Source organism: Heterodontus francisci, chromosome 5, assembly GCF_036365525.1.
Source record: "Heterodontus francisci isolate sHetFra1 chromosome 5, sHetFra1.hap1, whole genome shotgun sequence".
NCBI lineage: Eukaryota > Metazoa > Chordata > Chondrichthyes > Heterodontiformes > Heterodontidae > Heterodontus > Heterodontus francisci.
The window spans coordinates 124,336,318-124,360,066 of NC_090375.1; the positions used below are offsets into that span (position 1 = coordinate 124,336,318).

General features: G+C 40.4%; 1 protein-coding gene across 4 annotated transcripts in view; it reads right to left on the bottom strand.

The window, feature by feature from the left end:
• The window catches only part of jph1b (junctophilin 1b), a 170,915-nt gene that overhangs the window by 2,050 nt on the left and 145,116 nt on the right, over positions 1–23,749 (bottom strand). For 2 of the 4 annotated variants that reach the window (XM_068032060.1, XM_068032059.1), the window contains exons 4-5: positions 4,363–5,009; positions 121–216 (exon numbers count right to left, since the gene is read on the bottom strand). In XM_068032060.1, coding sequence (XP_067888161.1) covers positions 136–216; positions 4,363–5,009 — 728 coding nt within the window. In that variant the 3' untranslated portion in view covers positions 121–135. Of the gene's footprint in view, positions 1–120; positions 217–4,362; positions 5,010–23,749 lie in introns of those variants that run through there. The other 2 variants (XM_068032063.1, XM_068032066.1) reach the window with 2 other exon arrangements.

Here is a 23,749-nt window from a genome sequence, read left to right on the forward strand (position 1 = left end):
CATTCAGGCATAGCTAAAGTTAGACAAGAAAAAATGAACAGTTTACTGACTGTGCTAGAAGATAAATAGTTGCTGAAAAATTTTTGAAACAATTTTTGACGAAGAAAATTAAATTCTTACCTTGGCAAATTCTTGTCAAGTCAGGAAATGAACAAAAAGAATAGCTAAACCAATATTCAACAGCATAACCAGGATGACCAAGATTGTATTTGGACTCTGTAATTTTTGTAAAGAAGTTTTATTAGTAGTGTGACTGGTGCAAGTTATTTCAGCGATACAATTTTAGTATATTTTTAAAAATGTTTCATTCAACCATTTTCCCCCCCAAAGGACTTCTTCTCAAATTAGCACTGAATTACATAATATACATTAATAATTCCTAAATCCTACAGGTCAACTTGACAACAACTCAAGGTGCTATAATTACATTTAATATGAATTTTACTGGACTCTAATAATATATCTGAATATGCAAGGACCTATTCATAAAATAAAATTCAACATCAGTCAAATGGTGACAGAGGCATTCAGACTAAAACTGAAAATTAACTCTGGTTTGAATTAATGACAACACATTGTAAAAAGCTGCCCTCAACTAACAAGAAATAATGGCACATGAGACAACTTGTAATTCAATGTGTTTTATAGCCCCTTAAAGTAAAAGAACTAGGAGCTTGTAGACAGGTTTCTATCTCTTCAGGGGAAGGGAGAGAAGAGATTGAACAAGAAGTGTTACACTATATCAGTAGAATGACTTGTGCAAGCTGAACTTCATTTAAATCAAAGAGATAATATATTTTAAATCCCTGTAATTCATTATGCTATGTTTTGGTTTGCTTGTTGCCTCCTTAATTCAAGTGTAACTTTTTTTTAAAAACACAATTCTGAAATACAGTAATACTTAACTTGTGTGACTTTCCCCATTGTTTACAGAACATGTACCCAGCTGAGGCTGAGTCAAAGAACTGCTCCAAAAAGGAGTTGGACAAATGTATGATTGAGAGCAGCATTGGTTGATTGAGGTATAGGTATCGATGGAGATGATTCAATAGTTCATGAGCCAAAATGGTGGGAGAAGGAATAATGCAGCCTGGAAGTCGATGAAATTCTGGGCACCCTCAGGGTTTGAGTGATTATCTATGGAGAGTGTGGATTATTCATAGAGAACTTTCCCTCAGGAGATTAAACATGTGGTATACAATGTCATCCACAGAAGCTGACAGCACAGTCCTGAAATTCCATGTGGTGAGCTTCTAAAGTATTCTCTGTCTCCTTAGTGAGAATATTTTTATTGCACATGGATGGGTGGTAGAGAACGAGGTGAGATGCTCAAAGGAGGACAAAGTGCTAGTGGAGTAGGGGGGAGTCAGACCAAGGTGTGATTTGCTGATAAGAAACATACTGCCACTGTAACAATTTTAGTGGGGCAGGTAATGGAAGGTATAGCCAGGTGGGGAGGCTTCATTTAAGGGGAAGGTGTCATCACCCCTAAGCCTGGTTTCCGTCAAGGCCGTGACGTTGATTCAGTCATCCCATACAGGCTCATGGATGGCAAGGGCCTTGTTCACAAGTGAACGGACATTCTGGCAGAGGCGACAGGGTCAGCAATGGGAGCAGTGAGTTGGATGTGAAAGAGATTGGCAAGATTAGTTCCCAGCGGACGTACTGGGCAGGAAGTGCAGTGAGAGTGGGGTAGGCAATTGGAGTTGCTGCTCGTAATGAGCCAGTGCCGACTGCTTTCATGAGCCCTGCGGTGGATGCCAAAGGAGGCACAGAGGAAAACTGTAGGCTTATCTAAGAGGGAGTCAAGTCTGGGATGGTGGTATGAGAACAGGAAGGCCAAGGAGTACTGAAGGGTTGGGGTAGGGAATTGGAGTGTGGAGATTGGGGAGAAGTGAAAGGAGGCATGATGGTAGAAGAGAAGGATCTAGGAGGGGTAAAAAGAAAGAAAATTTTTAAAAAGTGAGAAAAAAGTGGAAGTAGAAGTGTTGCACTTTGGTTCAGAGCAGCAGCCAAAATGCACATGCATTTGAAAGAATCAAAAATTGCCAATTCTACTTCTTTGCTACTTATACTCCAGACTTAGTTGCAGTTTCCATGATGGGATCAGAACATCCATCAATGAAATCTGAGTAAATCAGCACTTTTAGAACTCAAAGAATCTCAGTGGGCAGGAATAAATGATTATAGAGGTGTCTTCAAATAAAATATAAAGTGGGCCTCCAGAAGGGCCTTTTCAAAAATGTTTTTAGCCTTTTCCTTTTGGAAATGTAAATGTATTAAAATCTGCTGGGCCTCTGATGAAGACTCCCAAGCTGGGAATTAAAATCAGCTCATGCATCTCTAAATTGGGTGGAGGTGGGGGGTGCGGAATACTTCTTCAAAATGAACAAGCTCCTAATTTTCAAATTGGCTTTCTGAAATTAATTTTTAAACTACAAAATCAAGGTACAGGACACAATTCAATGCAAAACAGCTGGAGAACTGGAAAACCAAGCAACATTTTTTGTGTTAAATTAAAATTACAGATCAAAAGCAGCTAAAAGATTAATAAAAAAAGTCATTTACTTAATTTAGTTCACTTTGAGGTAATCCAAACATCTACCTTGATGCTAAATACCCTGTGGTTACTCATTCCAAATGTAGTGAAGAAAAAAACAAATGTTGACTGAATTCTCATCAGTTTGAAAACCTTAATTATGTCCACCTTCATCTTTTTTCCAATGCAAATAACTTGAGCACAACAAGCCCTGGAATCATCTTCTACCTTTTGAATACTTTTCAAAGTTTCTGTGTGTTTTTTTAGGATACGAATTGATCTTCCATGGCTTTGCTCATGGGAAGTTAAAGGATAAAATGAGTTCCTTTACTAAGTACTCAATTTTTATCTCGTACCTTTTTGAAGTACAGGATCCACAAGACAGTGAGAAAGTACCACCAGTCTGGAGATACCAAGCATTCAGTACCAGGATGGAAAGGAAGAGGGTCATGGACAGTCATAAGAGTCATTTACGGTACAGGAGGAGGCCATTCGGCCCATTGAGTCCATGCCAGTTCTTCAGAGTTATGCAGTCAGTCACACTCCCTGCTCGATCCCCATAGACCTGCAAATTTATTTCTCTCAGGTGGCCATTCAACTTCGTCTTGAAGTCATTGATTGTCTTTGCTTCCACCACCATTGTGGGCAGCGAGTTCCAGATCATTACCACCTGCTGTGTAATAAAGTGCTTCCTCACATTCCCCCTGCATCTCTTGCCCAAAACTTTCAATCTATGTCCCCTAGTCCTTGTACCATTAGTTAATGGGAACAGTTTTTCCTTGTCTAACTTATCTAAGCCTGTCATAATCTGGTACGCTTCTATTAAATCTCCCCTCAATCTCCTTTGTTCCAAGAAGAACAAACCCAGCTTTTCCAACCTAACCTTGTAACTAAAATTCTCCATCCCTGGAACCATTCTGGTAAATCTCCTCTGCACCCTCAATTTATACATTTTATGTATATGTATTTGATGATGTGTACACTATGTCATGAGGCATAAAAACACAGAAAATAATCCCCCGTTCGCACAATCTTCCATCAGCCCTGTACCTTAGAGAACCAGTTACCACCAGCCAGCTGCAACAAATCAATAGCAGCCTGCTAGCAATAACTACCCATCCATAACGAGCAGGCAAACACCACTTCTCAGCCAGCTACCTGCTTTCCCACTGCCACCTAATCTCATCCAGCCACCTCTCCCAGGTCAAAGGAGCCTGGTGGGTCAAAATTGACCAAATTCAGTATAGTGCCAGAAGCATATAAAATGCTTTTCTTTCCATTCAGGCTGTTTCCAAATGACAATTGCTCTGGTGGTGAACTGTAAGAATTCCAAGGGGAGCACAGGAAACAGAGGGATAGGCAGGTGGAAGGATTTAGGGCAGAATTACTGTTCTGTTTCACCATACCCTGACCTTGCCCAAAATCTCTGGGGGCAGGATCATTTAAATAATAGGGTCTGTTAACTATGCCAGTGTTATTGGGGCATTTTGTCTGGCCATCTGTTATTGTCAAAATGTACCAAAGATTTGGTTTTCCTTTAACAGATTTTCTTTCGCTCTGAAGAGTTAATCTTTGCCAGTTTTATACTCCTGGAAAAATTATCTGAAACACCTACAAGGTTCTCACGTCTCTTTTCTCAAGTGAAGCAGTTGGATGGTCTCAAAGACTTGTACAAAGCTCGCTAGTGACGTACGACATGCTCTGGTTATCTCAGGTAACAGGAACTGGTGTAGGATTAGCCTGAATAACCTTTCTAATTTATCCTTTAGTGGTATTTTACAGGATACTATGGAAAACTGTGATAACAAATGATGGATACATACCGACTCCACAATTTCTTCTGTTTCTTCCACATTAACATCACGTGATTGAAATTTTGATAGTTTCTTTGGTTCAGGTACAACAATGGATAACTGTTTCTTCAATTTTGGCTCAGATTTAATTTCCTTGGCAGATAGCCTTGCAGGCATTGGCTTTGGCGGTGGTGGTAACCTTCCGAGTGCAATTGGTGAAGGATTAACCTGTTCCTCCGGATCTTCAGGTGGCAGTTTTACATCTGTGCGCACAAAGTAACTATGGTATGCGGTATGTAATTGTCCATTGCCAGCAGTTGTGGGAGTGTAAACCGCTGACTTGGGCTGTTTCCACTCATTCCCCAGCTTCGTGCTCATCTTGGCAGCACTTTTTGATGATGGTCTATTCCCTGAAGCTCCTGATACATCCTTGTTCCCACTGCTAGCAGAGCCCATATTCCAGCTGGCATCTGGAGTTTTCTTGTACATTGGTGGTGAAGGAGGAGGTGTAGGACCAGGAGTGTGTCCAGGAGTATGTGGTGGAGTTGTACCTTTCCTGTAGAAATGAGGACTGTTATTTGCTGAAGATGGTTTTTTTTCTTTTGGAGGTGGAGGTTCTTCTTTCTTCTCTGTGTATCCCATTGCCTCCTGCAATCTCTGTTTAATATAATCTAAACCTAGGAAAAGAGGAAAATATTTGTGATAAAACAATAATTAGGAAAAGTCTAACAGTGAGAGGACAAAGTGCCAAAGAAGGAAATAAATGTATTTCAACATGATTAAAGAAGAATGCACTTCAATTAAATGTGAAAAATGTCTGTTTTAAAAAAGTCATAAAATGGATAATTGAAAATTACATTTGTGGAATTTAGAGGTAATGACACAAAAAATTAGATGGATTGAAAGAGCTGGTAGTCTTTGAGACCATAATTTGGTGGAAGGCAAGGGCCCTTCTAAATGCAGGGTACTCACTAACCTATCGTTGAATGCCACAATCTCAAGCAATGACTTGCTTGTGGGTTGTCACCAGGATTTTGCTAAAAAGGTAATAATAGGCATCACCGAACATTTACTGGCATTGCATGGCAGTCCTTTTCAACAACTGACAAATTCAAAGCATTTTGCAATGTTTTTTTCCCAAAAATATAGAGAAGCATAGAGTTCACCACTCTCCAGGTGAGTAATCTACTTTGCTCATGCCAGTTTAATAGGTTTTAGTACATTTAGATAAATACTCAAAAGGCAAAAAAAAAGTCAAATTCATTCTGTAAATAACAAATTGGCAACAAAGTTTAAAAGCCCAACAAAGATGGAGAAGGAAGTAAAACAAGAGGGTATACAAGTTAGAATCCAGAGATATGAAACTTTTATGATGGGGGGGAAGAAATAAATGAAGATAAAAGGAGGACAAAATGTAAACATGAAAAGATTGGCAAGGCTTAACAAACAAAAAAGATGAGAAAAGTAGCAATGAGAAGATTTATGTACTAAAGAAAATGGTTCAGGCTTACTGTTGGAATAAAAGAACAGGAGAATAAACAGAATCATACAGAGAATCAAAACTGCCTGAAAAAGTAGCTGCTTAGGATGAATGCTTAATGCACAGCCTAATGCATCCCTCTGCTATTATAGACTGTTAATTTTTCAAAATAAAAGGGTTAATATTTAGAATCATAGAATCTCACAGCACAAAAGGAGGCCATTAGGCCCATCATGCCTGTGCATGAAAGACCTGCCCAATTTAGTCCCACACCCCAGCTTTTTCCCCCATAACCTTGCAAGTTAGCCCTCTTCAAGAACATGCTCCAATTGCCTTTAAAGAGTTCCAATGGAATCTGATTGCACCACCTTTTCAGGTAGTGCGTTCCAGTTCTTAATCTTGTGTGAAGGAATCTCTCATTTCCCCTCTAGCTCTTTTGCCAATTATTTTAAATCTATAACCTTTGGTTACTGACCCACTTGCCAGAAGAAATATCTTGTCCCTATTTGCTCTATCAAAACCCCTTATAATTTTGAATACTCCATTACTCCCCTTAACCTTCTCCAATCTAAGGGGAATGACCTCAACTTATCCAATCTCTCCACTGAACTGAACTCCCTCATTTCTGATATCATCTCAATAAATCTCCTCTGTACCTGGTCAAGGGTCTCGATATCCTTCCTAAAGTGTGGTGCCCTGAACTGTACACAATACTACAGCTGAGGCCTAACCCAAGATTTGTAAAGGTTCAGCATGACTTCCTCATGTTTATATTCAATGCCCCTATTTACAAAGCCAAATATTCCAATTAGATTATACTGCCTCTCCATTAAATTGCATGTCCTGTGTCAGCCCATTCCACCAGCCTGTCTATGTCCCTCCTGAAATCTGCAAATATCATGCACTCCACTTACTATAAAACCATATAAAAAATTAGGGCACATAAGGAGGCCTTCAGCCTTTTGTGTCCGTGCCGGCCGGAAATAAAACTAGCCCCCAATCTAATCCCACTTTCCAGTACCTGGTCCATAGCCTTGCAGGTTACAGAACTTCAGGTGCATGTCTAGGTACCTTGTAAAATAATTTGAGGGTTTCTGCCTCCACCACCATTCCTGACAGTGAATTCCAGACACCCACCACCCTCTACGTGAAAAAGATTTTCATGTCCCCTCTAATCTTTCTACCAATCACCTTAAATCTGTGCCCCCTGGTAATTGACCTCTCCGCTAGGGGCAATAGACCTTCCTGTCTATGTTGCCAAGTTTTGTATCATCCGAAAACTTCAAAATTGTACACCCTATACCCAAGTCCAGGTCATCTATATATTAGAAAATGGTCCTAATACCGACCTCTGGAGGACCTAACTGCATACTTCTCTTTAGTCAGAAAAACATCTGTTCACCACTACTGTCTACCTCCTATCTCTTAGCCAATGTTGTACCCAAGTTACCACTGTCCCTTTAGCATTATCTGCTTCTAATATCTGAAAATGTTTAAGAGATAATTTAACAAATGCCTTCTGAAAGCCATATATATAACATTTATTACACCACCTTCATCACTCTGTCTGTTGCTTCGTCCAAGAACTCAATTAGGTTAGGGAGATTTGCCTCCTCCAAGTGAAAGTTAATTTTGTCCTTGACAATGGTCTCTCGTAGTTCTCCCGCCACTGATCTGACATTGATTGGCCTGTAGCTACCAGATTTATCCCTTTTTAGAACAGGGGTTAACATTTGCAATCCTGCAGTCTTCTGTCACCACTCCAATATCCAATGAGGATTGTAAGACTGCGGTCAGAACTTTTGCTATCTTCATCCTGGCTTCTCTCAGCAACCTAGGATGCCTCCAATCTAGACTAGGTGACTTATGCCAACCTCCTGATTTTATCCTAGTCATTACCTCAACTGCCCCCTCCAGTCCACCTGTGCCAGATCTCTTCTCAGATCACTGAAACTGGCTCCCTTCCAGGTTGGGTATTTTCACCGTTGATTTTTCTTTACCCATTTCTATGACTAACCTAATTATATTATGATTACTATTTCCCAGATGTTGTCCCACTGAAACACACTCCACTTGCCTTATTCCATTCCCTAGGAAAAGATCCACCACTGCATCATTCCTCATTGGGCGAGAAACATATTACATAAGGACGCAAGAAATAGGAACAGGAGTAGGCCATTTGGCACTTCGAGCCTACTCTGCCGCTCAACATCATGGCTGATCTTCTACCTCAACTCCACCTTCCCACATTATCCCCATATCTCTTAATTCCCTTAGCATCCAAAAATCTATCAAGCTCTGTCTTGCACTGCACAGTGGCGCAGTGGTCAGCACCGCAGCCTCACAGCTCCAGCGACCTGGGTTCAGTTCTGGGTACTGCCTGTGCGGAGTTTGCAAGTTCTCCCTGTGACCACGTGGGTTTTTGCCAGGTGCTCTGGTTTCCTCCCACAGCCAAAGACTTTCAGGTTGATAGGTAAATTGGCCATTATAAATTGCCCCTAGTATAGGTAGGTGGTAGGAGAATTGAGGGAAGGTGGAGATGTGGTAGGAATATGGGATTAATGTAGCATTAGTATAAATGAGTGGTTGATGGTCGGCACAGACTTGGTGGGCCGAAGGGCCTGTTTCAGTGCTGCATCTCTAAAAATAAATATACTCAATGGCTTGAGCATCCACAGCTCTGTGGGGTACAGAATTCCAAAGATCCACAACCCTTTGAGTGATGAAATTTCTCCTATGTGTTATGACTCAGTGAGAGAGGTCTAGAGTTCCCTTTCAGCCTTCACCTGGTCTTACTGTAACAGGGTTTAATTTTAAACATATTGTCTTTTTTTTAGCTCCCCCTTGGTGAATCCTTGTTCACTGCTTTCAAATTATAAGGCAAAGAAACCAGCACAAACAGGCTTTCTTAGGTTTAAAGAAAAGTTGAAATTTATTAAACTTAAACTCTACTTCGGTTGACACCTACGGATACATGACGTGCCCATACTAGCATGCATAAGCAATACACACATGCAAATAGAGACAGAAAACAGCAGAAGAAAAATAAAGTGGAAAAGTTTGAGGCAATATCTCAAGAGTTTTTGTTACGGTTCTTCAAACTCACTGTAGAGTCCTTGATTGTAGGTAGATCTTGCTTTTCATTGGGGCCCAGTATGCTTCTTAAACCTTGTTCGCTGCAGGTGACTTTTCTCTTTTGGAGTTATAGGAACATGGGAAGCTAGGAACAGGAGTAGGTCATTCAGCCCCTTGAGCCTGTTCCGCCATTCAATGAGATTATGGCTGATCCGTGGCCGAACACCATATACCTGCCTTTGGCCCATATCTCTTAATATCTTTGCTTAACAAAAATCTATATCTCACATTTAAAGAAGTGAAGAAGTGCTTCCTAACATCTCTCCTGAACGGTCTGCTCCTAATTTTTAGACTATGCCCCCTAGTTTCAGAACCTCCAACCACTGGAAATAGATTATCTTTATCTAGCCTGTCTTTTCCTGTTAATATCTTGAAGACTTCAATCAGACCTTCGAAATTCGAGCGAAAACAGGCCTAATTTCTGTATTCTCTCCTCGTAACTTAATCCCTGTAGTCCAGGTATCATTCTTGTAAACCTACGTTGCACTCCCTCCAAGGCCAATATAGCCTTCCTAAGGTGTGGTGCCCAGAACTGCTCACAGTACTCCAAGTGGGGTTTTGTACAGCTGCAGCATAACCTCTGTGTCTTTATACTCCAATCCTCTAGATAGAAAGGCTAGCATTCCATTAGCCTTTTTGATTATTTTCTGCACTCGCTCGTGGCATTTTAAAGATCTATGCACCTGAACCCCCAAGTCTCTTTTGACATCCACTGTACTTAACCTCTTCCTATTTAGAAAGTACCCTGCTCTATCCTTTTTTGGTCCAAAATGGATAATCTCACACTTGCCCGCATTGAAATCCATCTGCCACAGTTTTGCCCACTCACCTAGTCTGTCAATATCTCTTTGCAATTTTATGCTATCGTCTAGACTGTCTACAATGCCGCCAAACTTAGTATCATCAGCAAATTTGGAAATATGACTTACTATGCCATCATCCAAGTCGTTAATGAATAATGTGAATAATTGAGGCCCCAACACAGATCCCTGCGGGACACCACTAGTTACATCCTGCCAATCGGAGTACTTACCCATTATCCCCATTCTCTGTCGCCTACCACTTAGCCAACTTTCTAACCATGCAAATAATTTGCCCACAACTCCATGGGCTTCTACCTTAGTTAACAGTCTCTTATGTGGGACTTTATCAAATGCCTTCTGGAAGTCCATATAAATAACATCCATAGACATTCCCCTGTCCACTACCTTAGTCACCTCTTCAAAAAATTCAATGAGATTTGTCAGGCATGACCTTCCCGTCACGAATCCATGCTGGCTGTTCCTGATTAACTGAAATGTTTCTAGGTGTTCAGTCACCCTATCCTTGATTATAGACTCCAGCAACTTGCCCACCACAGATGTCAGGCTAACTGGTTTGTGATTTCCTTGGTTCCCCCTTTCACCAGTCTTAAAAAGTGGACTGACATGTGCAGCTTTCCAACCCAGAGGGACCAGTCCTGAATCTAGGGAACTCTGAAAGACTATAGTTAGGGCATCTACAGTGTGCTCCCCTACTTCCTTTAACACCCTCGGATGGAAACTGTCAGGTCCTGGGGATTTCTCACTCTTTAGTTCCATTAATTTCCTTGTTACTGATGATTTACTTACGTTAATTGTATTATGTCCCTGTCCCCTATTAATTTTTTCGGAACTTCCAGCAAGTTATCCTCCTTTTTAGCTGTAAATACTGTGGCAAAATAATTGTTTAACATGTCTGCCATTTCCCCATTATCAATGACAATATCTCCATATTCAGCTTTTAGTGGGCCGACATTGCTCTTGACCACCCGCTTTCCCTTGATATAACTATAAAATTTCTTCTTATTGATTTTGATGTCCCTTACAAGTTTCCTTTCATAATCTCTTTTAGCAGCTCTTATAAGCTGCTTTGTGACCCTTTGCTGGTCTTTGTATCGATCCAATTCGGCCGGATCTGTGCTGCTTTTTGCATTTTTGTAAGCCATTTCTTTTTGTTTTCTGCTATCCCTAATCTCTTTCGTCGTCCATGGCTGTTTTTTCTGTGAAGTGGAGCTTTTTCCTCTCAGGGGTATATACTCGCTCTGTATTTTGTTAAATGTTTCTTTAAATATTCTCCACTGTTCTTCAGTCATTTGACCCTTTAACAGATCTACCCAGTTTACCATGGACAGTCTCGGTCTCATCCCGGTAAAGTCAGCCTTACCCAAGTCTAAAATTCTAGTAGCTGAATCGTGCTTTTCACTTTCAAATGCTACCTTGAATTCGATCATGTTGTGATCACTATTTGATAAATGTTCACGCACAGTTAAGCTACTAATTAAATTTGACTCGTTACTCATAACTAAATCTAATATTGCCTGTCCCCTTGTTACATCTAGATATTGCTGTAGGAAACTATCCCGGACACATTCCAAAAATTCACTACCTTTCTGACAGGTGCTAGTCTGCCTCTCCCAATCTATGTGTAAATTAAAATCCCCCATTACACATTGCTTTTGTTACACACTTGCCTAATTTGTGCATTTATACAATCTAACACCTCAGAACTGCTACAGGGGGTCTATACACAACAGTTTTAGATCCTTTTCTGTTCCTCTATTCCACCTATAAGGTCTCCACTGGATGCTTTCCCCTCATTATATCCTCCTTCACCAATGAGGTGATATTATTTCTAATCAGTAGGGCTACTCCACCCCCTCAGCCATTTTCGCTGACCCTCCTGTAAACTTTATAACCAGGTATATTTAGTTCCCAGTCCCGACCATCCTGCAGCCACGTCTCCGCAATGGCCACATCATAATCTTCCATTTGAATTTGCGCCTGCAATTCATCTAGTTTATTCCTTACACTCTGTGCATTTGTATATAAAACTCTTATCTGGGCTATACCCCTTAACCTGTCCCTCAGCACTGATGCTTTATTCACCTGTTTATTATTTCTCTCTTCTGGGTTTAACCAGTATACTTCTTGCAGTTTGGTAACAATCAGCCTCACCACTAACCTGCACTCCTACCTTCTCCATTAACTTACTGTTTTTCCATGCAACTGAACCCTCCCCCCCCCACTATTTAGTTTAAAGCCCTATTTTGTGTCTTGAGTGGATTCAGAGGCTTGTGAGAAAGAGATGGGGCAGACAGATGAGATCTTCTCAGTCCAGGAGCAAACAGACACTTTCAGTTCAAACTATTTGTATAATTCAGAAAACCTCAGGTTGCCAAGCAGGTTAGTCATGTAACTAACTGGTCTGACCACGTCTTGGCTCTGTGGATTGTATCATCTTAGCAGGGCCTGGAATGCTCCTATTACACACAATACCTGGTGATAAAGGTCCATTGTTGGTTGAATATGTCAGGGAATGGTCCTTTGTCCTTCCAATCGCCGTCTGTTAATATACAAATGTCTTTTCCAGCCATGACTGATCTGTTTAACAAGTCCTTTCTTCGCTCCATTAACAGTTTAAAATCAATGTTCATGACAAAATTAATGTGCCTTATTCTTGGCAGGTGGGGGCCTGGCATGACATGATGAAATTTCTCCTATCTCAGTCCCAAATAGATGACCCCTTATTTTGAGACTGTTCTGTAGTTCTATACAACCCAGCCAGTGGAAACATCTTCTCAGCATCTACCTTATCAAGCCCCTTAAGAATTTTATATATTTCAATGAAATCACCTCTCATTCTTCTAAATTCTAGGAAATATAGGCCTAGTCTACTCAATCTCTCCTAATAGGACAATCCCATCATCCCAGGTACCAGTCTAGTGCACCTCTGTTGTATTCCCTTCAAGGCCAGTATATCCTTCCTTCGGTAAGGAGACCAAAACTGTAAGCAATAATCCAGGAGTGGTCTCACCAAGGTCCTTTGCAATTACAGTAAGACTTCTTCACTCTTATAATCCAATTCCTTTGTAATAAAGGCCAACATACCATTTGCTTTCCTAATTGCTTACTGTACCTGCATGTTAACTTTTTGTGATTCACATACAATGACACGCATCTCCCTCTGAATATCAACATTTCCCAGTCTGTCACCATTTAAAAAATATTCTGCTTTTCGATTTTTCCCTTCAAAATGGTTAACTTCACACTTCGCCACATTATATTCCATCTGCCATGGTCTTACCCACTCACTGAATATGTCTATATCCCTTTGCAGTCTCTTTGCATCCTCACAGTTTACTTTCGCATGTAACTTTGCACATCAGCAAACTTGGATTTTTAAAATATATTCGTTCATGAGACGTGGGCTTCGCTGGCAAAGCCAGCATTTATTGCCCATTCCTGATCACACTTGAGAAGGTGGTGGTGAACAGCCTTCTCGAACTACTGCAATCCATGTGGCACACCCACAATGTTGCGAGGGAAGGAGTTCCAGGATAATGTCTCAGCGATAATGAAGGAACAGCAATATAGTTCCAAGTCAGGATGGCCTAGATCCCTTCTCATCGCATTGAAATTAGCCCTCTTTCAATCTAGCTGTTCTACCTTATTTCGTTCCTTGTCTTTCTGCATTGAGTCTAAACTTTATGATACAATGATCACTCTTACCCAAGTCTCCCCCACAGACACTTGGCCCACCTCATTTCCCAGCACCAGATCCAGCAATATCTCCTTTCTAGTTGGGTCAAGAACATACTGATCAAAGAAATTCTCCTGAACACAATCCAGAAACTCCTCCCCTCTCCTTTCCCTTTACTCTAAAATTATCCCAATCAATATTTGGGCAATTAAAATTCCCCAATATCACCATTCTATAGTTCTTGCACATCTGTGATCTCCCTGCAGATTTGCTCCTCTCTCATTATTTGGAGGCCTATCGAATACCCCCAGTAATGTGATTATACCCTTGTTGCTTCTCAATTCTAAGAGTACAAAGTCCTAGAGTGACTTCAAGAGTATGGCATCAAAGCAAAAACACACAAGTGTTGCTTCATGGTGTCAAGAGTACATGCCTGGGTCACCAAATAGTTGTTGAAGGTCTCCACCCAATGCAGGAGAAGATTGAGGGGAATTTGAAAGCAAAGGGACCAGAGTACAAAGAACTTATAACATTCATATGGATTGTTGGTATTATTCCAAGTTTATCCCCGACTTCACTAAAACATTCGCCCCACTGTATAAACTGCTCAAAAACGGAATCGCCTGGGAATGGTCTGTAGAGTGCCAGAAAGCATTTAAAGAAGTGGAGAAAGTACTGACTAGTGATGCTGTTTTGGCCCACTATGATTCCAAGAAACAACTGGTTTTAGCATGTGCTACCTCAACACAAGGGTTAGGTATGGTGTTACCTCACATAATGAAAGATGGTGTGGAGAGGCCTGTAGCATATGCTTCACGTACATTAATGAAGTCAAAGCAAAATTACTCAAGTTGAGAAAGAGGCATGAGCCATTATATATGGTATTACAAAGTTCCACAAGTACCTGTACGGTAGGAAATTCACTGTATTAACTGAGCACTAAGCCCTCACTATCATTTTTGGGTTCCTGGCAGCAGCAATGTTTCAGAAGACGGCCCATCAGTATGATATTAAATATCGTAAGTCAGCAGTTCATGCTAATGTGGACATTGTTTCAAGACTTCCCATGAAGACTGATTCATTCTTAGCCACTGAGTTGCTTACGAATTACCTTACATACACAAATTACATGCCAATGTCTGCCAGAGAAGTTAGTGAAGAAACTCACAGGGATGTTGTGCTCAGTAAAGTGCTAAATTATGTCATGAATGGCTGGCCTAAACAGTGTGGTGACGAGAAACTACAGGAGTATTGCACATGTAGAAATGAGCTGAGTGTAGATTAAGGTTGCCTCCTTTTGGGGTTTAAGAGTCATTATTCCACCAAGATTTAGAGAGAGATTGTGGGAGGAACTACATCAAGAGCACACAGGGGTAGTCCATATGAAAGCACTAGCACGAACCTATTTTTAGTATCCCAAGTTAGAAAGGGATAATGAAGAATTGGTGAAATGTTGTGAAGTGCATCTCAATGAGAAATAATCCACCCAAAGTTCCTTTCATTGCACGGTTAAACATAAGGAAACAATAGGAACGAGTACACGTTAATTTCTTTGCAGTGGAAGAGAGAGAGTACTTGTTTTGATAGATAGCTATAGCAAGTGGATAAATCTTGAGTTTATCCCCAATTCCATAAGTGCCCAAACTGTTGAAGTTTTGAGGAGTTTGTTTGCAATTTATGGGTTACCAGAGGTGTTGGCGTCAGACAATGACCCACAATTTACATCAAAAGAGTTTGGAATATTTGAGTAAGCATGGAAGCAATACACTCTGGTAGCACTATAATGCCCAGCATCGAATCATGCTACAGAAAGGAGTGTGCAGATTGTTTAGAGGTCTTTGCAAAAGTATATGCTAAGTGACAAGCTAGGCAGGATCCCCATGTTTCCCTTTGACACAGGCTAGGCAATTTTTTGTTCTCCGCGTGAATAACCCCACAGTCTAAACAGGTTGCTCACCTTATGAGTTAGTGTTTAAACAGGCTCCTAGGACAAGGTTTAGTTTGCTTAAAGTAAGAGAAAAGCAAGATAAAGTGAAGATGAGTTATATCAGAGATGAAACTTAGAGAGTTCAGTGCTGGTCAGACGGTCATGGTGAAAAACCACTAAGGTGATAGAGAAATATGTCATTGTAAAGAGATTGGTGCATTCACTTATCTAGTGAAAATTGGAGAGAGACTCTGTCAGTGTCATGTAGATCATTTGCTTGAACGAGGGAATCCGACGAAAGAAGAGCATGACAACTTTCCTATAGTCCGAATTCCTCCTACAGTGCAAAGTGGAAATCAGAAAGAAAGGGAAAGTCACAAAGAAACTGAAAGTTTCCCAGTATCACAGAATCCATCATTAGAGCAAAGTGAGCCAGGGGGCTTTGATTAAGACTAATCAGTCAATGTCACAGTCCCAACCACTAATTGGAGTTCGTAGTCAAAGTTCAGTTTTGACACAGTTCGAGATGTTGAGAGCAAAGTCAAGCTTATGGAAATTGAAATGGGATAAGATACCCAGACAGTAAGAGAAAGCAGCCAGATAGGTTAATTGAGTATGTAGGAAGGAAGAAGAAAGAAATTAAAGAGGAATTGGGAAATTGGAAGTATAAACCTACTTCCTATTCCAAGAGAGGTTAAGAATGTTTTAATTATTTTGTTGTCGAATAAAAGGCCATTCGAAAAAATGGAATGTTGAAATCCTTGAAGTAGTGTAATTAGATACTGTGTATATGCAAATGGTACACAAAGCACAGCATGCATATACATATTGCAGTGTTATTGCAGGAAATAAGTTTTCTTTTCATCATCTCTTGGCAAATGATGATTTTCGCATACTGGGGTTGAGGCAAAAGAATTCTTTTAACATGTAATTTACTCTGGTTTACCGGTCATATTTAAAAAAAATTCTTACCTGGGATGTGTGCGTCGCTGGCAACGCCAGCATTTGTTGCCCATCCTGAACTGCTCTTGACAACTGAGTGGCTTGCTAGACCATTTCAGAGGGCAGTTAAGAGTCAACCGCATTGCTGTGGGTCTGTAGTCACATGTAGGCCAGACCAAGTAAGGACGGCAGATTTCCTTCCCTAAAGGATATTAGTGAACCAGATGGGTTTTTACCACAATTGATGACAGCTCTATGGCACCATTACTGAGACTAGCTTTCAATTCCAGATTAATTGAATTTATGAATTAATTGAATGGAAATTCCACCAGCTGCCACGATGGAATTTGAACCCATGTCTCCAGGGCAATAATCTGGGCCTCTAGTCCAGTGACATTACCACTATGTCACCCTATCCCCAATGTATTGGTTGTGATTACAGGAAAACAAAGATTCAACCCAACATGTTAAGTTGTGGGCATTGTTGAACTTGGTTAAGTCATATTGTGTTGCGAGGTAATTTTTTCTTTAAAGTGGGGAGTGTAGTATATGATAAGAGTTGATCATTTTGTAATACTGCACTCTTTGTTGGGAGGTTATAAGAATAAAGGTGAGACAACGACATGGCCGATTAAGTAGAGTCTCCTTGTGAGTTATTTCCAGTCCAAACACCATAGGTCATTATTTTCCTTACCCGGCACTCAAAAGCAGCAACGCTATGAACCAAATTTTACAGCCACACTGTCAAGGAATTATATATTTGAATTCTTAGCTCTTTCTGTTCCTTCATACCCTTCAGCATCTTCAGTTCATGCTCTTACTCCTTATAATTTCTCCTAAAATGTATTATCTCTCACTTCTCCACAATAAATTGCAACTGCCACTTGTCTGCCCACTCTGTTAAACTGACTATGTCCTGCTGAAATTTTTTACAGTCTGCCTGGCTATTTGTAGAACTCCTTGCTTTTGTGTCATTAGCAGATTTTATTATGCTCCCTGTGCCCAAGTCTAATTTATCTACATATATTGAGAAGTGGTCCCAACACTGATCCCTGGAGATCAGAGTATAAACAACACAAATAAAAGAAAAGCAAATGCCAATCAAAATACATTACAGAGTTGTTCCTACATAATTCTTTCCCCATTTGAAGACTTCTTCCTTAACTACATTTGTGTATGTCTCTCTCCTTATGCTTGTTGATGGTAGTCGCAGGAGATCAGGTAGTAGATAATATACAAGCTTTTGTTTTCAAAGTTACATCAGCAATAGTTGGAGTTTGTGCTTTGTTAATTTTTGTACAAAAACAAACCAGTTCTTTTAATTGTTTCCTTGAAGGTTTGGTGGGGGCTGTTCTCAGTAATTTTCTACTGGAGGGACTGTGGCTTATACAAACAGCAAGTGATTGGCCAATCTTGCCATCAATCAAGAACACTTTTAGAAGCTGTAGACACTGGTGCATGCTACAGCCTATATTCTGCTACAATGTTGAGTTTCCTCAGCTGACGATATGTTTGGGAGTCTGTAGCATTGTGGGAGAAATTCCAAGGGTGTGAAAGCATGGTAGAAGGAACTATGGCTAACACATCTACATATAGAAGGCAGTGGGGTCACGGTGGCTTCCTTTAGCTTGTTTGATGACTTTTGCTGGTTGGAGAGCAATTTTTGAGTCTTTTGTCCTAAAATTATTTCTATGGCCGGAATTTTACCAGGCTGGAGACCCTGCCCACCAGCCAAAATGTCAGTGGTGAGCCCGCATCCACCAGGCCTGGAAGCCACACAGTGCTTTTACATGGCCTCAGGCGGGACTTCCACCTCTCTAAGGCAGAAAGTCCTGCCTCCAAGAGCTGCCAACCAATCAGCGGCCAGTAGCTCTTTGTCCCAGCAGCACCTCTGGGAGCAGTGGCCACTGCTGAGACTGCACTCAGAGGTGCCCAATCAGGAAGGCCCCACTTCTCAGCCTGCAAGGAGGCCGCCAGGTTTTACTGGTAATCCTCCTGGAGGTCCTGAGCCGCCCGTCTATACTGATAACATACCAGCGGCAGTGGGAGGAGGCCCAAAAGTGGCAATTAATTGGCCTGAGGCGGGCAGGCTGTTTGTCACCGCCACCGCTGCTCATATAATTGCAGCAGGGGTGGGAAGGTGAGGGGACCCCCCAACCCCACCTCCAGCCCGCTCCTGTGGGAGGCATAAAATTCCTCGGAGACTGCATCAGGCGGGGTGGGGAAAGAGATGAAGGTGATGATATACAGAAGTTACACCATGCCAGTTGGTCATTTTTATAAGTTCACATGTGCTGCAATCTGACAGTACTGGGAACAGATACTCCCATGATGCAGCAGTACTGGGCAGATGCTACCGACCAAATGCAGCACTGATGGGGTACTAGTGTGTCAGATTTGGTGGTGGGGAAATCCCAAACTATGCTGGTGCTCAGCAGAGCAGGATCTGGTACGATTTGAGATGTGTGGGGTCTGGCTACCATTGGCAGAGGTTCCAAGATCTGGGAGCATTGGTGGGCTGCTGGATGTGAATAGACATTTTCAAAACCAGAAGTTAAGAATAATCTATGAGCATGACCTACGTTTCAAGAGCCAAAATAATTTTGGATAAGGTTAGGAAAGCCCCAAAATATGATACAATTACCTCTTGAATAGCTCCAGAGTTTTTGCTTCTGCTTCGAAAGACCATTCCAGGTAATTATTCACTTTTTGTATGATGAAGTGCTTCCTGATGTCAGTCTTCAACTTGCGTTTGTCAATTTGTACCCATGTGTCCTTGCCCTGCAATGATGATTTAACTTAAAATAGTGCTCCTTTTCTATTCTGCTTAGTATTGCACATAACTTTTCATATTCCTCACATTCTTCCCAATCTTGACGAATCCATTTCTTAGCCTTTCATCACAATTCAGTCCTTTCCATGGATAAGGCATCACTGGGGCTCCTAAGGGTGTGTGCTTACAGTGAGAGAAAGCTCTCAGGGTCTAGTAGCACTTAGCAGGTGTCCAGGATCTAGCAGCACTGGTAGAGTGTTCTGGCATCAGTGGGAGATTGGATGGGGGAGGGACGGTGTGCCTGAGATGTAGGAGCAGGAAATGGGGATTCCAGGAACTGGAAGGAAGTTTCAGATAAAAAGCACTAAAATGGAGTTCTGGTATCTGACAGTCTGTGGGAGGAGGAGTTGGGAGCACTATAAGGACTGGAGGTCTGGCAGTATTGTACTAGAGGTCAAGAGTCCAGGAGAATAGAGGCCAATCCACTGCATGTCCAGTCCTGGATGTCAGGCATCTCCTGGCATGAGGCAGTTTTTTTAAAGCACACTTCATGTTACTGCTGTGAATTCTGACTGCATGCACATGATTGCAAACTTCAGGCCAAGACCCAGGCACTCAAGGTGGGGGGGGGCCTGGCAGGTAATTGTGGGTAAAATGAGCTGTCTGACTTTAAAATATATTTCATATTTTTTTTCATATTGGTTCATTTCGAATGTTTTTTTTAACTGGAGTAGTTAATTGGCTGAGAAAAAATAATGATGAATATTGTTTTGTTTTTACACAGTGATTTACTTTCTTTCTAACAATCACTGAGTTAAGATTAATAAATTTATTAATTGGGATTCAAATTTGAGTATTAGTTGATCAATTAGAAGAAACTTGGGGAATTTCAAATCATATTTATCAAATTAATAAAGTAAACATCAGTAAATGATGGAGGAAATTTGAACAGAGGTGTAATAAATTGCAAGTGTGGTACAGCAATCTGCTTAATGTGGACGTGATGCCAGAATGTAATGCTCAACATAGCATTTTTATAATATAGATTACAATTAATACATTTTAAGCACTAGTTTCTCCTGACATATGATTGTACAGTGCCAACATCACTGAAATCAGTTTGGTATCTTATCTGAAAGATAAATACTAAAAAAATTGAGTTTCTTAAACTTCTGATATAAAAAAAACCTGCTAGGGATGGAATTTATTCAGATAATAAGAGTCTGGGGATGGGCTAGATTATTGCGTGTTCATAGTCATTGTCGATGCGCAGAAATACTATGCACTGGCTGACCAGGTAGCATCAACAATACAGGACACACTTCTAAGCTGCTGGAAATCCATTTAGTGTTTCACGTGAATAGCGTCTGGATCATTTGCATAATGCTTCATCTGCACGTTGTAAAACAGACATGGAGACGTACCTCGGTGCTGAGATTAGAGTTACTTTATTTTGAGCTGACTAGAAATCTGGTTTCCTGTCTTTCTTTTACCCCTAACCATGTGAGCTACAGCTGCTGTAAATCCTTCCTGATCCTTCTTAAAAACACAAAGCCCTAAGCATTATTATGCCATCTAAAGCAGCAGAGATGAGTGCACACTCTTTAAAATGCATTACAGTAGTGCCGTTAAAAATACCTCCTCATAACGAAAAACTAAACACACCATTTTTCAAAATCCAATAGAAAACGCTGAACATGCCCTTACACTATGTATCTATAAACACCTCTGCTTCAAATTAGATTAGCAGCCTCCATTTATAACTGAAGGTTGCTGCAGTTTCAGCATACATTCAGATTCTTGTTCCAGTCCCAAACATTCTCAAAATTTAGAAGGATGCACTGAGTGACACTACATTTGCCAAATTCACTTTCTAGTAGCGACAGGCTCAGACAATGATAGAAAAGGCCATGAACTATTTTACATTATTTTTAAATTTTTATTCTAAGCTAGTTGACCATGGCACACATGGCATGGAATACAACAGACATGTCCTTAATCCGAGAGTTCCTATGATGACATTTAGGTATCTGGTTAGTGCTGTTTCCAAGTGGATTTGTTTTCTTCCGGTTGGATAAAAATGGGATTACATCACTATTTAACTTAACTTCTCTCATTATCATTACTGTGGGTGTGCTTAGAAACACCTGTACTGTACAAACCAGAATGCTTAAATCTAGCTTGGGGCAGGGGATTGGGGAAGACATCCACAGAGGCAAAAATAAGATTGGCCAAGGATACAGTATTGCAAGTCAAGAATGGATTAACTCTAGAGCATTACTTACTACTAACTTGGTCCAGCCTAGAGAAAAAAAAAATCTACGTTCTAACCTGATGTATTCTGTAGAAAATTATTTAATATTTTTAAATATCACTTGAAGCAAAATTGTAAGGAACTTCCTGATCAAGGTTTGCACTCATCGCGAAGCAAGATTGTGACCATGAATGACCATTTGAACTTCCATTTACAAAACGTGAATTGGCAATTAAAGCACACAACAGAATGGGAAATGAGGCACTGAACAAGTTTTCCACTATGGGGTAAAAATTCAGCTTCTGCTCTCCTGGTAAGGGTCAGGACATAGATTGTGTAACTGCATTCCCAGCCTGTGATTTTTCCATCCATTAATTTTCTTTCACCCGTGGAAAATTGTGCACTGGGAGTGTGCAATTTCATGATATGTGTGTTTCAAGGGAGAGCCTACAAGATAGGAGCAAAATTTCTATTTCCAGTTTTCTGAAGATTTTCACCAGCAAATATAGGCAAAGTACTTCACAAAAAAAGCAAATCGATCAGATAGCTATTTAAAAATAGCCAGTCACTGTACAGAAATAACAATAACAATTAGTCAAAGCAATAATGCTCCAAAATATCTGTTGGGAATAGTCAAAACCTGTGAAGCATGAAAAGTAGGACTTGTTACAGCAAAAGCCTCCAGGCTGCAAACTGGCAGATGGAAAACCATGTCAGTGAAATTCTGCTATACTTAGTTAAAATAGACCTCAAGTAAAAAACAAGCCATATTATAAAACAACAGAAGGCACCCTAAAACAGACTTCTGGAATTTAAAAAAATTATCAGGACAAAATACCATTGATTTTAAAAGTATGCTAATATTATTGTATTTCAAAATTTAAATACCATCATTGTACTGAGAAAATGAAACCATGACAACAGCTTGTAAGTCTTGGCTGTGTCGCGCACATTTTGAAAACACGGCTGCTGTTAAAATGATAGAGCTAAGTTGCGGGCAGTCCTTAGAGTATCCAATATACACTACAAAGAACACACCCTCATCGGCAGGGGTTTTAAGTTGAAGAACAGTGCTTTTCTTTTTGCTTTTGTTTCTAACAGGATAAAAGCTGTTACCAGAAATACAGCTTGTGAATCTTTTTGGAAATTGTGGTGGATTATCATGGTATTATTAGTTTTTGTTTACTGGCAGTTACTGTCACATCAAAGTACAAGGCAGATAAGCGTTGTTCTACTGCAACTACTTCTCAGGATTCCAACTGACTATTCAAAGAATGACATCTGGATGACTAAGCACACTGGTATGTTAGGGGTTATCTCACAATATTGGAATGAAGTCACATTAATGTAGCAGGGTAGAGGGCAATTTACCCTGCATATGGCTGGAGAGCTATTTGACCTGGAAGTGCTTGATGCCCTACACTGGATGCCAAAGATGTCTGGATGGTGCATTTAACACTGTCCTTTCAGTCTAGATTTAAATTCAGCCCAGATTGACGAGTGAAATTCAGCTTAGGTTTGGACAGGCCTGGGAACTTAATATTCCTGGATGTACTATTTTCAGGAGAAAGAGAGAGGGAAAAATGGGTGTGGGGTGCATTGTTAGTAAAGAATTCTATCACAGTGCTAGAACAAATGGATGCTCTGGGATTGTGTTTAACTTAGTCTATATGCATTCTGTTTTAAGAGTAGAAAGGGAAATGATACAATTTTTGTTGTGTTTACAGGCCACCAAACAATGGAGCTAGAAGTAGAAATTTGCAAACAGTTCTGCAGGGCAATTAACTGATGTCGGAGTAGGATTATGATTTTGAAACAGTGACAACAACATAGTTAGGTTCAACATACGAATAGAAAAGGATTATGAAGAGGCGAAGATGAGGGCACTGGACTGGAAAAAGGCACAAGTTCAGTGACTTAAGAAGGGATTTATCCCAAATTAACTGGACAGAGAACATAGAAGTCATATCAGCAGTGGAAAATCTTCAAACATGAGATGGCTAGAGTACAAAATAAATATGTACAGGAAAAAAATGGGGCATATGGTAATGTTAGGGCTAACAATACTGAAGATAATCATGTGGAATATAGAAAGTATTGCAAAGAATGAAAAGTGAAATTAGAAGGACTAAAAGGGAATATGAAAAAAGGCTGTCCGATTATCAAAGGAAAGAGTAAGGGCGTTTATATGCAAAATGCTCAAATATGCAAGTTGTATTATGGAGCTGGAGCATCTTTGTTCGAGAAAGGGAAAGAAGGATAAACTATTGCCAATTGTGGCAAACTCTTCAAAGTTATAATTCAAAATAAATTTAATTATCATTTAAAAAATAGATTCATTGACGTCAGCCAGCATAGATTTGTTAAAAGAAAGTTAAGTTTGACAAATGTAGTTGAATTGTTTGG